At 40.5% G+C, this 18,224-nt stretch overlaps 1 protein-coding gene across 7 annotated transcripts in view; it reads right to left on the bottom strand.

Annotated features, from left to right (window-relative positions):
• Nucleotides 1-321: 321 nt before the first annotated feature.
• Nucleotides 322-18,224, bottom strand: part of tiam2a (TIAM Rac1 associated GEF 2a) — a 97,989-nt gene continuing 80,086 nt past the window's right edge. For 6 of the 7 annotated variants that reach the window (XM_028437237.1, XM_028437234.1, XM_028437238.1 and 3 more), the window contains exons 15-20: nt 17,590-17,678; nt 5,104-5,337; nt 3,364-3,432; nt 2,454-2,579; nt 1,916-2,024; nt 322-1,179 (exon numbers count right to left, since the gene is read on the bottom strand). In XM_028437237.1, coding sequence (XP_028293038.1) covers nt 1,091-1,179; nt 1,916-2,024; nt 2,454-2,579; nt 3,364-3,432; nt 5,104-5,337; nt 17,590-17,678 — 716 coding nt within the window. In that variant the 3' untranslated portion in view covers nt 322-1,090. Of the gene's footprint in view, nt 1,180-1,915; nt 2,025-2,453; nt 2,580-3,363; nt 3,433-5,103; nt 5,338-11,507; nt 11,668-17,589; nt 17,679-18,224 lie in introns of those variants that run through there. The other variant, XM_028437240.1, reaches the window with a different exon arrangement.

Below are 18,224 nucleotides of genomic sequence, written 5' to 3'. Positions count from 1 at the left end.
TAACATAAAACATTCCTTTACTGCTTCTCAGGTCAGATTAAAAATAAGGTTGATGAAAAATAATATCAATCTGTAAATCACAATTTTATTTTTGACAACTAGGGATCGATTCTTAAATTTCCAAAGATCGATTATTTACATATTATGTTCAAATTGTAACACAAACCTCCTAATTTGGATATTTACATTACATTATACAATATTGAAGGACTGAAGAAGAAGTCAAATAATTCAACAGCTGACTGATGTTCAACAGAAGCTCAATTATCGGAAATCAAATCGATAATTGTTACTAACCATAAATCGGTTTGTACTGAATCAAGACTTCAATGATCCGAATCAAATTGTGAAATGGGGAAGTTTAAAAATCCATAATTTTGTTCTTCAGTTTTCAAAACTAGACCAAGACTGCATGTAAACAATGGCAGGATGACTAAAATCCATAACTTGTTTTTTAATCATAAATAATGAAGAACTAGATGAGAATGCTTTTAAAAGAAGAATTGTAATGCAGACGTCAGTGTTTTCGTGATCACTACACAAACATTTTTCCCAATTCTTTTTTTTCCCTGTATATTTCTGTTCCATGGGAGTGTTCCTCAAACCATCTAATCCTATTAAAAATCTGTCCTGCTGCTTACTTCAAGGAATATCCCACACAATTCTAGTAATGGAGCAGATTTAAGCACCACAGGGAGGTCTTTAGCTGCCCCCCCACAGAAAGAGACAATCCTCTTACACTTCCTCTGCACTGGGCAGACGTCCCATATAGTAACATGAAGGCCAGCGTCGTCGTGGGCATAAATCAAAGGTACATTTCTACACTGACGCATGCTGAGGGACAAGGTGGTAAGTTTTTAGGACTCTCAGGCAGTCGGGGTTGTATATCTGCTATTGGCGGACAAGGCTCCCAAAACTCTACGAGGTACTTTGTTATGATTTCTGCCTTGAATCTTTCCAAACTGTAGATTCCAGAGTTAAATGCAGAGGACACCTTTCATCTCTAAGGTGATGTGTACCTTGGAGCGGGATGCAAGAGATAAAGCGGGATTTGCAGTAGACTAGAGAGGCTCCTTCCCTTCACTCCCTCTCAATCTGGGACATTTACTTTCATACATAATTGATTTGCTTCCCAAACGAGCAGACCAAACATTTGGCAGCGAGAGCCGTGAGGTGAGTCTGATGCAACACAGATGCAAGAAAGCTGAATTTAGCACAGGTGGACACACTTTGGGTTAGACGCATTCATTACATGCATATTTCTAATGTCACGGTGCATATTCAGACCAGGGTTGGGGTCAATTACAAGTTTAAATTACAATTACGTCTTCAATTATCCATGTTCAATTACCATTACGATGACCTGCGTTTTTTTCAATTCTAATTCCAATTATTACTTCCCCCTAAAAGTTAATTACAATTACATTCTCAATTACTAAAGTTCTCTTGTGTTAGTTTTCTGTTAGCATCTCTTATGACAACAGGTCAGTTTTGACTCATGTCGTAAATCAGCTGTAAAATACACTAACAAATATTACCTATTTTGTTTTTCATCTCTTGGTTTCTAATCAATAGAAATATTGGGATCAATATTTTTGGTGTGGGCGTCTGAGCCTTTTTACTGTCAGTATACGGTTATGTTTTATTAATTGTTGACTATGTATGTGTAAGCCATAGAACTGTAACACGGTTAACCAGTTTTGCGTTTAATTAAATTGTAAATGACAGTTTTTATATAATTCCAATGGGAATAACAATTACAAAGTTCAAAATGTAATTATGATTATAACAGCAACATAATTTTCAATTAGAATTAGAATTCTAATTATGTCGTAATTGTAATTAATTACCAATTAAGCAATTACAATTGACCCCAACCCTGATTCAGACTGTCATGTATTCCAGATGAGCATACCTCTCTCCAGGACCTTTTGCACCTTGATGTGGTTGGCGCAGAAGCCGCTGTAGAGCTTGAAGTGGTCGGCGTAGTAGAGGAATGATCCTCCCAGAGAAAACAGCAGCTTCTGGAAGGCCAAAGAGTCAGAGAAGAAGAAAGGTGTGAACACAGGAAGTCTTGACAGGAGTCGATCGCTCCATCCTTCCACTCCTGGGAGGCTCTTCATATGATCCCCCTGTCCTCACCCTGTCACCTAACCTCTCCAACACACTGGTTTTCAACAGCTCACAATCCCAGCAGTGAGCCACTGCAGGGGTCGATCCACCCCACACCTTGTCATGTCAACCCTATAAATCAGCCCACGCTGCTGCGGTCACAGCAGCTCAATTATTTACAAAACAAGAACTGAAAGATCATGCCTGCCTGTGAGAAATGGTTGAAATGACTTCGTTTTTAGAAAAATGTTCTTCATCCTCGTGAAATCTACATTGAATCTTTAGACATTTAGTCAATACTGTGACATGAGAACATGTGTGTATTTGTGTGCGTCTCACACCTTAAATTGCAACGGGGTCTCCAGGGTGCTGAAGTCAGGCGAGGAGGCAATTCTCTCCTCCAGCGTCTGAAGGAAGATCCTCTGGAACTCCAGCATCTCAGGCAAGCTGCCAAACAGACTCTCCATCTGAGGTAGAAGAAAAAAAGAGACAATGAGAGGATGATGAAGAAGGATGAATGAAGGAAAAAGAGAGCGGAGGGTGAAGGTGAGGGAGAGAACAGCGAGACCACAAAAAAGTAGCTGATTGCTTGTAATTCATAACAGTCAGTGAGACGGACACCCCGGAGTGTTATAAAACGCCCGCTCTGAAGCCTCCGTCTCTGACAAAAGCACTTAAAGACAAACTATGGCCTTCAACAAGTGTGAGACACACAAAGGCACTAACTGTGAAACACCGTGCCACACACACACCCTTTGCACATATAGACTGGGTCATCACTTCCCTTCATTAAAAGCTACTCGCGCTTCTATTTAGTCTGTGTCCTGGACACGTCCCACTGTCCCATAATGGCCTTTTAATTTGCCCTTGTGCTCCTATCGACTCGTGTGTCTTTGCAGAGTCGTCGTGAGCGCCGCACTCAAACATTGAAGCTGCAGCACTAACGTCATTAGCATGCCGCAACGATATATTCTGTTGCTTTATGATTTGAGATGCTGCTGAATGAGCAAAACCCTCAGATTCATCAGTAAAAACACAAAAATCAGCAGATAGCTGAAGAGTACTTCAAGGGAGAGTTTAGGCGTTTATTAATGTGCCTCCATGGGGCGCTGCAAGGTCAGTGGAGGGGAATGCTAAATTGCCCTCCAGGCATTCAGAGTGGAAGTAAGTAAGATTTCACTAATGTGTAATAAATATCCAATAGCTATAACATTCTACTCCCTCCAGGCACTGTGTTGGAAACATACGTACCTCATCAAGTGTGAGAAAGGTTTCATTCTGCAGGGGTTTCAGGTAGATCTCAAACAAACAGGTCAGATCCTATGAAAAGAAATCCATAAGAAGGTCAGCAGCAAGAAATAAAGCAAATAATTAACAGTATCTCTTAGCCCAGTGGCTCTCAAACTTGTTTGGCTCAAGTACCCCTTTCTCTTACGTTTGAATGCAAGTACCCCCTTATTATGAGCATAATGATGTAATGAATGAGTGAAAACACACATTTTAAAGAATCTCATTTTGTAAATAAGTGGAATGAAAGTATTTAGTTTCTCCTGAAGAGATTTACTTTATTTCAATAGTTTTATTTTTTTCATCATTTAAGGTCACCTCCCTCCTGATGTGGGACCAAGACTGACCCTTGTATTTCAGTTCATGTTCTAATCAAGATCATTTCTATCATAGTTTTGTGTGCTTTTTGTGTCATTTTGTGTATTATGTTGTCGTTTGTCTGTTCTTTTTATTATTCAGTATATTTTTCTCTTATCCTGTCGTTTTTGTTGTCGTTTTTGTGTGTTGTTGGTATTATTAAAATTATTCTCTGTCTGTGTGTGTGTTTTTGGTGTCATTTTGTGTATTTTGTTGTTGTTTGTCTGTTCTATTTATTATTCCGTATTAGTGGTGTGACAAAATATCGATACTACGATATATCGCAAGATTTTGTCTTGCCGTACGTTATCGATACACTAGCAAGACATAACGAAAACAATGTATATATATATATATATATAATGCAGTACATACACAGTACAATGAGACAATAGGTGAGGAGTAGATATTTACTCATTTACACTGTGTGTGTATGTTAAGAGCCACTGTGCATATATTGTACACTTTGTTTTACTTGGTTGTCATTCATGTGAAATTGATGAATAATAATACATTCTGAATTTCTTCAGTGACACATCATAATGTATCGTGGATTATAGAATAGCTGTATTGTGGGCAAAAACATTGTGATAGTATCGCAGTTACGTGGCGATGCCCAGCCCTATTCAGTATATTTTTCTCTTATTTTGTGTGTTTTTGATGTTGTTTCATGAGTTGCTGGTAATATTCAGAGTGATTATCATTTTTAACAAAAAAATAAACACGTACACGTACCCCATTTGAGAAACACTGCCTTGGCCTGCTTTATTCCTTGATCTTTTATTATCATCTGCTCAGCCTTACTTCCCCTTTATAACCTCCAACTGTCTCCTTCCCACAAACGCCTCATTCTTTCTTGATTCTCCCCTCCACTCCTTTAATGTGGTGCTCGCTTGTCGTAGTATCAGTGGGAATATTCTCATTAGGTTGATTTATGAGCTTCTTCTCCTTCGTTTCCCTTGCTGGTGGTTCATGGTTGCGGGCAAAAGGGTCTGCATCAAGCTAGGGAAAACGATCCCGATCCTCAATTACAATTCATGGGCAGTTGGAGGAAGGGGTTGCACACGAGGGAGGGGGACTCAAAAAAAAAAATGAGGAAGTGGCTTCGACGCGAGGAGTGTAAAGGATGAGAAGATCATGGCCGTGGCTTTTTAAATTGTGTTACATGGAGGAAAGGTCGTATTGGAAAGCAAAAGGGCAGCAGAATGATATTGCAGAAGAAAGATAAATGCAATGGGGGAGGGACGCTGACTCACAAAAAAAACTCCAAAAAACAAATCCTTATGTCAACACACTTGAGAAGCGTTAAAGGTCAAACACACACTCATTAATATTATTTAGTCTCACCTTCACGTAGGACTTCTCCGTGTCCACCAGCTCCTGGATGACCTTGCGTAACCTTTCGGTGGCACTCATATGCCTGGAGCAAGGTTTGAGGAATGTGGTGGTGGTGGTTTCTGTTGGAGCCAAGCCAACTCTCCGCCTCACTGAATTATCCACGGTGTCGTCCATCAGACCTCCAGTGCCTGAGCCAGATCCTTCTTGGAACGACTGGTAGAGAGTGCAGACTGTGTCCACGCTCTGTAGGGGGCAGCAGAGAGGGGGTAGCACATTTAGGTTAGGCAGCAGCTCAGGGATTACATTAGTCAGCAGGAAGAGAGAGGACCACATATTTTACAAGACTACACACTCATTAAAGGACCACCAAAAATGTCTTTCATTTAATCAGTTACTGGTAATTATTTCAAATCTGCAATTGTGTAAAATAATGACCTCCGTATGTGATCCTGCACTGTCCGTGACACTCCCCTGGGTTGTAGTAAGAGCATTATGGAGATTTCTTTATGCTCTCTATGCTAATTGGCTTTGTATCAAAGGCTCTACCATCCCAGCAGCAGATAGCATTACAGCACATTTCATTGTTCATCTAAATCCATTAAGGGCAGCTGTGCAGCATTGTGTCACACCAGTTCCAGGAAATGTGACATAATGGAGGAATCCCAAGTGGCCGCATATTAGTTTTTATGGGATGGGGAGGAGGAAAACCCCAAATCATCACAGGGTGGTTCATTTATTTTGTAAGAAGCTAAATTTCCTCCAGTTTTTTCTTATGGTAATAAGAAACTAGGTACAACTGAGTGTCAAATCATTTGTAAATAGTAATTCAATAGAAAGACTGGGTGGAAAAAATTACTTCACCTGTAGGCACCATACAACATACTGCAATGTCTTGCCTGTGGCAGGGAAGATCTTTTATTCTCATAAAGCTAAAGATAAAAAAAAAATTAACTATTGTAAAATAAGAGCCTCCTTTTTTCCTTAGGATACCCAATCCAACCGGATGAGGCACATTTTACACAACAGCCAGCAGCATGAAATGATGAAAGATGTGATTGTTTATTTGTTTTGTTTTACTACACCACTGCAATAAATATATCCTCACTTCATTAAAATCCTCCTAAAACTCTTACCTGTCAAATACCACTTTATCATAAGCAACTGAAGAAAAAAAAGCAAGCTATCAAATCTAAGGGATTTCAGTACTGAAATAGCCTCATGCTGGGCAAACCTCCTCATTCTTAAGTGAATGACATGATGCTGCATAAAAATCTGTAGCCTGTCTCTAAAATCAGCAGAGGCTGATAAATGCCTGTAATAGTGGTTTCCAGCCCTCTGCACAGCAGGACAAGCACAGCGCCAAACTAAACAGCTGCTCAGCACTCCACACCTTCCTCTTAGTGTGTTGTTGTTTGAAAATCACACATCTGTACATCCATAGACCACAATCAATGATACCTTTGTTTTCACACACAGTCTGTACCGTTACACACACACACATACACTCAGCTCGGACGCTGGCATTAGAGAACCTCCTTACCACCCCACACTCCCATGGAGCCATAAAACAATCAAGGCCTCCATTAATAATCCCGCAACTCATCAGCTAGCTCATTATGGCGCGGTCACTCCAGAGACCATCTTCCAATCAGTCGAGCACAGAAACTGAGAGAAAAGACTGTGGAGGGAAAATTACTTCTTGCTCTTGTGTACGTCTGATTTCAGATGCAGTCATGTCATCCGTCGGCCACAGCAACCGTCCAATCAGGAGTCTTTCAAGTGGAGGCTGATAATTATGAAGGGTCATTTTATCTCCCTGTACGCTTCAACTCATACAGGAGAGAACAAGACAGAACTTTAAAGTCACACAGAAAGCAGTGCATATTGCACAAAATGTTGTTCCACTGCTGGTAACGGCTGTTGGTCAATGGAGTTTGCTAAATGTTTAATAGTAGAGCAACTTAAACTCAAGCAAAACCCATAAAGGGCAAGGCAATATGGACCAAAACTCTCAATATTTTTTCTCAAAATAGCGATATACAACATAAATCTCGATAATTTTATTTCTAATGAAGTCTGACCAGAAAGACAATTCTGGGTTAAATTTGTTGATGCAAAATGCAACACAGACACATTTATTAACAAACAGCAGATCAATATGTTCCACTTTAGTCTTTTTCTCCTCTAAGCACGTGTGAGTGAGTTCTGTAGTGTGGTTTGTTTAGATGAAGGTCTGGGTTAGAATGCACTAATAAATCCATCAAACTGTGCTTTTTATGCTGTTCTGAGTAGTGAAAGCAGAGACTCCTAAAACAGGTATATTATAACAAAATAAGCTATATATATATATATATATATATATATATGTAGGCAATATTATGATTTTCTTTTTTTATCCCTTATATCCCCAAAATAGAAAACTCGACATATCTTGAATCTCGGTAATCAAGTAATGTCATCAGATTCTGCATTTCAACTGGTTCCATCATACATCAGTTATATTACCACCAAAGTATCACCCACATTCCATAGTGTGAATGTCAATGATTGACATTCACACTATGGATGACAAATCTAATCTCTTATTGACAGCAATTGGGGTTCAGTATGTAGCCTGAGGACATTTAAATGCATGATCTTAGAGATTAACCCCCAACTTTTCCCCTTACCACTTGATGACACTTGATTGCTTGACATATCTCCAAATAAGCATTGCCTGCTAACATTGCTTCAACACATTCAATCCCATCATACATATCTCTAAAAGCTCCATAATGTGTCTGACATACCGACGGGAGATTGCCTGAGGGGGAAACCCACAGAGGATGAGTGATATCAGTGGATCATATTCATCAAACAGGCTCCTGGTAGCTACAGACATGGAGACGGATACATTAGGCATTTCAGCTACAGCCATCTAACACTGAGACTTGTCTAAGGTGTTTAAAAGTTTCTGTCTTTTGATGGTCTGTAGTCCCACTGGAGTTCTAAACTCATGTTCATATCTCTCTTACAAAATAGGGGCCACAAAGGAGTCTTAGAGGGCAAAAGTCACACAGGCTTGGTTGGATGAGATCAAACCCTTGGAAATCCCTTGCTTTCATCTCCTATAGGGCTCCCACTAGTGTTACAATTGTAAGCAGGTAGAAAGGGTGGGGGGAGGGCAGAATCTTAAATGGGTAGAGGGAAGTGTGTTTTGCTGTCATGACTCAGGAATTGCAATTTCCTGAACGCTCCAAGAAACACATCCTGACAGCTTGCACAAATAGCCAATTAGGTGCCGAGGACGGAGGCCATTTGAAGCAGGAGAACACCTGCGAGCGCCATTAAAAACACAAGGGATTCCTGTTCAGGGGTTCACACTGATGTGTCAAACTAAGATTGTGTTGCTGCATCGTGTCTTTCGGCTTGAGAATTTGAGTCAGCTTTTTCTTAAGAAAAGAAATGAACCAGGAGACATTCTGTATTTTTAATCTGTTATTTCCCTTGCATTTCAAAGCAAAGACCATCTCCATTTCCAGAGTGTACCCTCAGCGAGCACAGAGCTAGCTCAGCCCGACCCCTTTAAAATCATTCTGAATCCACTTTTGGAATAAATCAAACACCTTTGCCTTAAAGCTATGAGGTACAGCATGTCTTCCCCTCGTCTACACACACAGGAGCATCCACATCATGCATTTTCGGTTGAATCAATAAGTTCAGCACTACCTACCCCTTCTTCCAGATCACAAATCAAGAGCAACCTGTGGACCAGCCTCCACACTGGCATGGACTGCTGCTGTTACAATCAGGAAGCACACATGCCTACCTTCTCTGAATGCTGACATAAGAGTCAAGGTAATCAAGATCTATTGATCCCCTTTTTAACTTTCCTCACCCTTGTCTTTCTTTTTGACTAGCTCTATAATTTGCTGTGTCTTCATTAAGCTTTGGTCCACAGCTATAGGTAGCCCTCTGCCTCCTGGGCGATGCAAGCTTTGGTGACGATCAAGCCATTGATTCTGCATGCTACTGAAGTGAGTGTGGCCAGAAGAAAATGAGCATCCTGCCAGCTTTTTTTGCATATCAGTCAGTCGTGGAGAGTTTGGCCACTTAGTTTGTGCAAACAGAGCTGGAGTTCCCTCTCTCTCACTCCTTTAATGATCACCGTGTGTGCCTCTGCACCGATGCTGCACCCTCTCAGTCTGCACCTACACAAGCTACTAGCATCAAAAACACCCTCATTCCTCCTCTCTCTTCCCTGTCTCTGGTTTTTCTTTTCAGCTCCAGATGATATATATTCTACAATGCCCAGTCTCTCAATAGCAGCACAATGCACATTGTTCTGGCTTGTTGCCTCTTGGACCAGAGGAATAGCAAGATACATGTATCACTAGATAAACTGATGTAAAGATAATACTGCAAAGATTAGGAGAAATAAATGTGTTGTTATGCCCCCATAAAGAGCATTTGTGATTATTTTTGAGTTACCACTGGGGAAGCTATTTTAACACAGGATATTGGTTTCATTGACAAATTAGGTTTTTGTTTGTTGTCCAATGGGTAAACACAGCATGGTTTCTATGTGTAATGTGATTCAAGTACTGCTCTTCGGGCACTTTCTCATTTTAAAGACAATCTGTAGAGAATATTATTTGTAAATGCATTTCAACATCAGTTTTAGTCTCATTTTGAGAAGATTTGTGGTCAAGACAAGCACTCCAGTTCCAACAGATTTTACCATATTTTACATGTGGCAATGACTACTTAGGTAGCTAAATATGAAATTATTATATACAACCCTAACCTGTGGCCCGAGGGCCCCTAGCCTCATTTGCAAATATATATTTTTTTTACCTACTGTAGAAATGGGGACGATGTTTTCAGTTGAAAAAAGATGAAACACCCACCAAGGTGTGAGGTCCACTACTCCATATTTACATTACATTCATATCAACTTTGAATTTGCCAAGTCAGAGAAGCTGGCTTTAGTAAAATACATGTTTTCACGGAACAAGAGTAAACAGAAACTACACAGGAATCAGATAGTGCTGCCTCTGCTGATAAAACAAAGCAAGAATCATAGAGAAAGCCTCACACTTAAGCAGAGAATAAATCCAATCTGAGCAGAAATAAATAGAGAAACACTGGGAGGAGAGAATTTAGAAGAAGGGATGAAACGCAGGCCGAGGGTTGGCTTCACCCATCTCTCAAAAGAAAAAGGCTTGTCACGACACCACGGAGTGAGGTGGTGGAGACCCGGAGGCCAGCGGACCGACTAGTGATTGATTCTGGCTGTGGCACTGCAATACCATCTTCTTTTCAAAGCTCAATAAAAGAAGACGTACACTCATAAATCAAACGGGGGGAGGAATGAGGGAGATGAGGGGGAGGGACGATCCCGTCGTGCTCTGCTCGAGCCCATTTAAGCTTTTATTATTCATTCAAAACAAATATTATTCCACAAAGTCTCGAAGGACTTTGGGAGAAGAGTGTGTTTTAATAATGAAGCTTACTTCAAATTAAGGCACCCATTCTGTTGCATCCTGTAGGCTATTCACAAAGCACTGCTTTGCTGCATGTGCAAAGTAATGTGAGCACTTACTGCTATTTTAACCCTAAGACTCCCAAAACAACACAAATGACAGGTTAAGTAAGAATGCTTGTTGTTTTTGCTGAACAGAGTTTTATGACTTACAAGACTGCAGAGTAATGGATGCATTCCCTGTGTTGCCACTGTCTACATTCAAGCCTTAAACCTGACCTAAGAACGTGCACTGAAAATACTCAACCATTGAACCGCCAAAGAAGACAAACACTAACACATTATGAAGACAATCAGCACAAAAGGTTACTGTGTAGCCATAAAGACAACAAGAGCATGTCAGACAATACTATTCAACTGAGATAACCTCCGACCAGTGAGACAGGAAAATTAATCACTGTGACCCGCGAACATGCTTCTCTCCCCAGGCCAGATCAACGGCAGTCTGAAACTATGTTGTAGACTTTTTAAGAGGAGAAATAGAGAGAAAGGTCTGTAGCGAGTGAATTATGGAGTCAACAGAAGCAAACAGGGACAAAAAAAGACTTATCTGAGTAAAGTTACTTCTCCCACCCACACACAGAAGAGTGGAAGTTGTGACAGTTTGCAGCTGCAGTGTGAATACTGAACCCTGATAGTATCGTCTCTCTCAGCCACCCACAAGAACCCTGTTACCAGCAGTTTCTCCTCTTTGGCGTCTCTCTGGCAGAGTAGGCAGCCGGTCACGTTCCAGGTCAAACAGGCCAGTGAGTGTTTTAGGAGCCGTCCCAGGCTGAGCAGCGCCGATACCCAGAACAGGTTCTTCCTGGCTTCACAGCCAGGCGGCCAGAACCAACACATGGCCAACAGGGAGCACAGGGCTCGGCCAGGGGTCTGGTCTCTCAGAAATAGCTCCATGAGGGTGGTAAGGTAGTGACATGGTTTGGGATCGTCTTCCTCTGCTGTTACCATGACCTCAGCAGCCACTCCCAGTGTGGTCATTTTATCTGGTCTTGGATCATGATGAAGCAGACTTCTCACCAATCCCTCGGTCAGGGTTTTATCTTCCACTTGTTTACAGAAAAATGAAGGGTTGAGAGACGGCTAGCATTAACTGCGCTGACAGCAGTAAGCCTAGATTATTAGCCTGTTCACAGCCAGATGGCGACTGATGGGTTTAGTCATAACACACACACACACACACACACAAAAAATCAGTCCCCCAAATCACCCCCTCCCATTCCATATTAGAGACGCTCATAGACTCGTTGGTCGAGGAGATTTCGTTAAGTTTAGGAAGGGGAGTGTTGTCGCTCCAAGGAAGATGAGATCATGATTGAAAAGGATGATACAGTTGAACATCTGGAACATAGTATTTTGAAATCAAAGCTTCAAATGAGTTGGCTGAAACGTTTTCATATCATTAAATGTTTTTCTAAACTATTTAAAGACTTGAAACATCTTACTCATCTGCTGAAATGAGCACTGACAGTTTACACAGTGATCCCAGATGGAGGCGCTGCACAAATCCAAAATTAGAAAAGCACACAAGCCTGCTTCTAACAACATCAATGCTGGATTCAGGTAAATCAAGCTAAATATCCATACAGTGGCAGCTAGACAGTGTGTGGCTCCACTCGTAGCTCTCTTCATGAGTCCTTTTAAATGCTCTTACTCTAGCGTCTGGTCAGGATGCCTATAAAGAGGCTTAATATGTCTGTCTGCTGTTTAACCTTTGCTTTAATACATTGCTTTAATTGTGCTGTGTGTGTTGCAGGCCATCATGTGCCATTTACAGACAATCAAATTGATTTGAAGTAACTTGTTGTATTTAGATATCAACTGATTTTGATGAATAGCAGCTTTGATTGATTATGTAACCCAAAGTACTTCAAAACAAAGCTTGAGTTAAATGTATTTACTTCTTTTCCATTTCTGTTGAGTTCACAAGCAGCAGAGTGAAACAAATGTTAGCTGAGTGTCTCAAAGGAACCGGTTAAAGGTTGGAAACTGGACTTGGATTGTTGAACTTCAGATACTCCAGTGTCCTCACAGACACAATAACGATACCCCTTAGGTCAGAGTTGGGACTCTTCTATCACAGCAGGGACACAAACAATGTGATTGTCTGATCAGACGGCCATACTATCAACATTTATGTCAGCATTTTAAAATATTTAACGATCTGAGCATTAATATAGAAAAAAAACAATGAGTTTGTGTCTTTTGTTGTTGTTGTTTTGTGTATTTTTGGTTGTCATTTTGTATATTTTTCTTGGTCTGAGTTTGTCGTTTTGTGTGTTTTTGTTATTACTTTTGTTTGGAGTATTTTGTGTATTTTTGTTGTTGTTTTGCATTTTTTTCTATCATTATGTGCATTTTTGTTGTTTCAGGGTCATTTTGGGTAATGGGATTTTTGTGTTTCATGGGTCAATTATGTGTTTTTTTTGGTAATTTTTTTTGTACTTTTGTTGTTTTGTATATTCTTCAATTATTTATTGTAGTCTTGTTTGTGTTTGGAGCCATTTTGTCGTAGTTTGCTCTTTTGCGTACTTTTGCTATTCTATTATATGTGTTCTTGGAATAATTGTTTAGTATTTTTGTTGTTTTGTGTACTTTTGCTATTTTTGTGTGTATTTTTCTGCCATTTTTTGTTTCAGGAGTCATTTTGTACATCTACCTAATGCAGACACGGGCATTAGGTGGAATTGCAGGTTTGGGAATCTCATGGGTAATATAGCAGTGGATGTCACATGACATGACTTCATGTGAAATTGACAACTATCAATGGGTTTTTAACCATAACCCTTGATAAAAGGGAAGAGATAAAGACAAAGTTAAAAAAAAAAGGATGCTGTTATTACAATACAGTGTAATATTGTTGCATTTGCAAACCCATAACTGAATTGTGAGGTATGTAAAGGACTTGAGCGTTCAAACATGAGGCACTTTAAATAATTGCTTTAAACTTCTTCTAGACAAGAAAGGCAATAAATGAAGTTGTTTTTGTAATCAGGACTTAGTTAATCTTTATTAAATCGTGGATGATCTGTGTACAAAAGGACTGAAAGTATGTGACTTCCACCAGATCGGAATCAAATCAGAGAAGATTACTTCTAATGTGTGTGCAGCTGTCTGTAGGGATTGCCTGATATCCTGTAGACGTGTGTCCTCATGTATGTGTGAGGATGTGTTTGAAGACCTGCCAGCCTGCAAATCCCAATCAAACGTTCTGCTTCCTAATCTCGTTCACCTGCATACATCTTCCCTACTGCTCCTATTCTGTGTAACGGTGCCTTTCCTGATTCCTCCTGGGCGTCTTTGCTCTAACAATTGATTGCGTTGATTAGAGCAATCGATTTATTAAACTCCTGATAGCAAAGCAAGCAGTGATTGAAACCAATAGTGATGCTCTGGAGACAAATGCTTCATGAAGGAAGTCACAATCACAACAATCGTAATCTTGACAGTAAACGCTGCTCTCCCTCCACAACATACACACATGCGCGTGATCTCGCTTGTGTAATAAGCAGAAATTTGAATGCATTGGACCAAGTGTTGCCAGTGTGGTGAGCCGGCTGACTACAGCTTGAAATGAGTCCTTCCCTTCCATCCATCTCTATTGGCTTTCATAAGGGCTGTGTGCATACAAGTGTGAACCTTTATGCTGATCCATGGCTGATGTTCTACCCGGTGACTCGATTTCTTTCCCTCCCCACTTCAGAGCACAAGCTGATAGTGTGTGTGTGTGCATGTGCATGTGTGTGTGTGCGTGTGTGTGTGGTGATTAAATCCCTGTGTGTGTGGCAGCACAAAAATCTGTTTCACCATCCCTGGTGTCTCTCTCCCTCTGTTTTATTTTTATTTGTTTTAAATTGCTTTCACAGCAGTTTACCTCTCCCTGATGTAAAGAGGTGGCTGATTCTGCCACAGACACATGCAGAGACATAAGTCACACAAACACGCATGCATGTGTCCATGAGCCTGCCTGACACGGGCGTGCATGCTAATTTTACATTCATTTCTCAGTAAAACAAACAGCAGGGATCAGAGCAGCAGCAGCAGCAGCAGCAACAGCAGCAGTAGCAGCAGAGAGAGTGGTGCAGTGCAGATCTCAGTGCTGTGGGACTGACTCATGTCACCGGGCAAACAAAAAAAAAAGCAGAAAGAGGCCAAAACAGACTGAGAGCAAGCAAGTGGTCCCCTCGAGTCCCCTCCTGGTTGACCCCAGGGTCAAACGCTGCATGCAAGCAGCTATGAGAACTAACACAACAATGACTTCTGGATTTTTCACTACCAATAATTCCCTGATGACTTAAACACAACACTTACGCTTGATTCCTTTTAATTTATCCCAAATTACATAAAGAGCAACTCAGCCAAAACGTGCTCTAGTCACAACTGTAACAGCAGCTGTGGGGGACATTAGATGACGAAGCTAAATAATAGAGATAAATATACAAGCCAACACAAGGATCTGCACCTTCTCTTGTTTTCCACACACAGTACGTCAACACAAACATGCCTGCTCTCATTAGACGCTGACGTACAGATTTGCTCAAATTGTATCAGCTCACAGCAGAGCCGTAATTCCCAACAAGTCAATAAAATATTCATTTTTAATGACTTAATTAAAGTTGGTGGTTTACATATCAAAACCACAGCAGGGGCTCAAGCAACTGAGGGGACAGAAATAGGTGCAATCTGCCACAATTCATAAGGGACAGCTCAATGAAATCCTCATGAAAGGAAATATTCATTTAAAGTGGTTTGAAAGCATGATTAGCAGTTCAATTACACAGTGCAGTTTATGGTGTTTAACTGTGAGGAAGCTTTAACAGAATGAAGCCAAAGTGGTTCATTTTGGTTTCATTTGTTTGTTAAGCATAATTGAATAATCCCAAACCTTTTGATACTGGGTGCTAAACTAACAAGGTTTTTGTGTTGGATTACATTTTGCTGGATGCCTTTTTTCGTCGTCACACTTTGGATAAAACAGGACAGGGAATAGAACAAGATGACAACTTTAAACTTCAAACTCAACGTAGATCACAAGTCAAAAATGTTTTACAAGGATTTTCCCCCGCAGTCAGGTTTTTAGCAAGAAAGAACAGCAAACGGAGAAAGATGTCCTTGAAGAACATTACAATACAACTGCTTCTACCAAAGCTCAGGCTCATCATTATGGTGCATGCACACCAAAGTTGGGGTCAATTATAATTGTAATTGTGTAATTGATAATTAATTACAATTATGGCATAATCATAATTTTAAATAAAATATGTTGCTGCCATAATCTTAATTATATTGTAATTGACTTTGGAATTATAATTGCCATAAAAATTCTATAAAAATGGAAATTATAATTGACGCAAAACTGGGGAACCGTGTTACAATTCTATGTACGGTTCTACACATATGTAGTGAACAATTGTTAAAATATGTGTCATATCAAGCTTTGATATGAAATTGAAATAGAGGGTATACTGACACAAAAAGCTCAGACGTCCACACCACAAATATTAAAGCAGAACTTTAATAAGTAATTTTTTCACCTTATTCAATCCTTCTCGTAGTCCCTGTGAAGGTAATACAAGTGTTTATGGGGTGATAGGGGGTCTTTCATCTCTCCCTGCTGTCTCTGGCCAGAAAACTGCACTTGCAAATTTCCCTCCCTCCAACCCGGTGGCAAGAAGTACTGCTTTACGGCAGCCCAATACAAACTAATGCTAGATTATGACCAGTCCTGTGGCTGCACACGGTTGTTTACAAATTCACTTTTCTGAAACTTAAATCATGGCAGAGCCAGCAAAAAAAAGGCTCAGCAGCAACACACTGCAATCACACACACTGTCGTCATGGCAACAGGCACGCACACACACTCGCAACCCAGCGCTCCATCAGGCAGCACACACAAAAATATCCATCCATCTATATATTCACCCATCCAGCCATCCATTTTCAGAGCTTTGTCAGCAGACAAACAAACACACATTTCCACACTGCCTTCCGTATTACTCCCACATCATTAATTTATTTCACTTGTCTCACTTCCTCATACTGTTCACATGGTCACATGGGACTATATGTGTGAAAGCGCCCTTAGTGTCACTGTTGTATTAGGATTTTTCAGTGATTGGTTGCTACCGTCTTGGGAGAGCAAAGGTGCGTATGTTGCTGTGGGGTGGGGCAGGTGACGGGAGGTATGGAGTTTTTACGACAGTAACATAACCAAAAGGGACCTTTAGGGGGAGTGCTAGTTACTTAGTTCTGCTTTAAAACCTATATTTTCATTGATTAGGAAGCCAAACAAGGTAACCAATAGATAGGAAAGAAATTAGATGATGGATATTTGTTTTTAGTGTATTTTACAGCTGATTTAGGACCCGTTATCATAAGAGATGCTAACAGAAAGCTAACACAAGAGGAAGGTTAACTTTTGTTAGGTTATTTATTTCAGGCTCAGTAATTGTGATTAATTGTAATTGAAATTTAGTACTTGAGAATGTAATTGACTTTCTGAGGATGAAAAATAATTGTAATTTAATTGTAATTGAAAAAATGCTGGTAACTGTAATCATAATTGAATTGGAATTGAACACGGGTAACTGAAAACGTAATTGTAACTGACAAATGTAATTGACCCCAACCCTACACCTTAATGTTTGAGTGTGGATGAGTGTGTTTATGCGCACGCACGCACGCACGCACACACACGCACACAAGCACACATGCACACACGCACACACACGTGTCAGTAATAAGCTGTTCATTCCAGTGCCAGTAATGAAGAATCCTAATTATAGTCATACAGACGATTGGTGCCAGTCTGGGTTCTCACAGCTCAACAGCTGCTGCCATGAGTGTACAACAAGCACACACACACACACACACACACTTTTATTCAAACCAGCACTCACAAGCATGGGCGGAGACGAATTAAGTAGTGTGTGTCTGTATTCGTGCACGTCAATCACTCCAACTCCTCCTACCTTGCTGTGCTGAACCGGCCTCTGCTCGCTGAGGGCGTCGCTGTTCTCCAGCCTCACGGGCTCGCCGCCGCCAACTGCTGTGCACGCATCTGGAAAGACAAAGCAAGGATGGTGGCATTTCATTGTGTGTGTTTATACCAACCATTGTGGGTGCCTCACGTCTCCACACTAAAAATAGAGAGGAATTCAGTCATCCCAAAAATATACTGAAAGACCACTTGGCGGGCATAATTAAAGACTCATTTATCTTTTTCTTTCTTTGTAAGTACAACAAAAAACCCAAAACTGTTTCTGTGGATTAAGCTTATGTCCCTTTAAAGGAACAATACTTTCAGGGAGATCTGAACAGATAAACTGGAGACTTTCAGTTTCTCATTAAATTCAAGGTCTCGAGGACAAGCTCCTGTGCACTTGATGCATGATTCGACTTATATCTGACTGTAGCCTGGGAGGCCGACCAACGTGGAGCAAGGAAACAAAAGAAAATACCATCTCTTCACTCTTATCTTTATAATGTCTGAACATTTGGTTGTTTTTCCTCTAATATCCCCTCTAAATGTCACTACATTTTCACTCCTCTGCACAATAGTTGCATCAAAATGCACTTGTCCTTCTTTGTCCTGTCCTCTCTAATA

This window comes from Gouania willdenowi, chromosome 22 (genome assembly GCF_900634775.1).
Source record: "Gouania willdenowi chromosome 22, fGouWil2.1, whole genome shotgun sequence".
Lineage (NCBI taxonomy): Eukaryota > Metazoa > Chordata > Actinopteri > Blenniiformes > Gobiesocidae > Gouania > Gouania willdenowi.
This window is presented reverse-complemented; position numbering and strand designations above follow the sequence as displayed.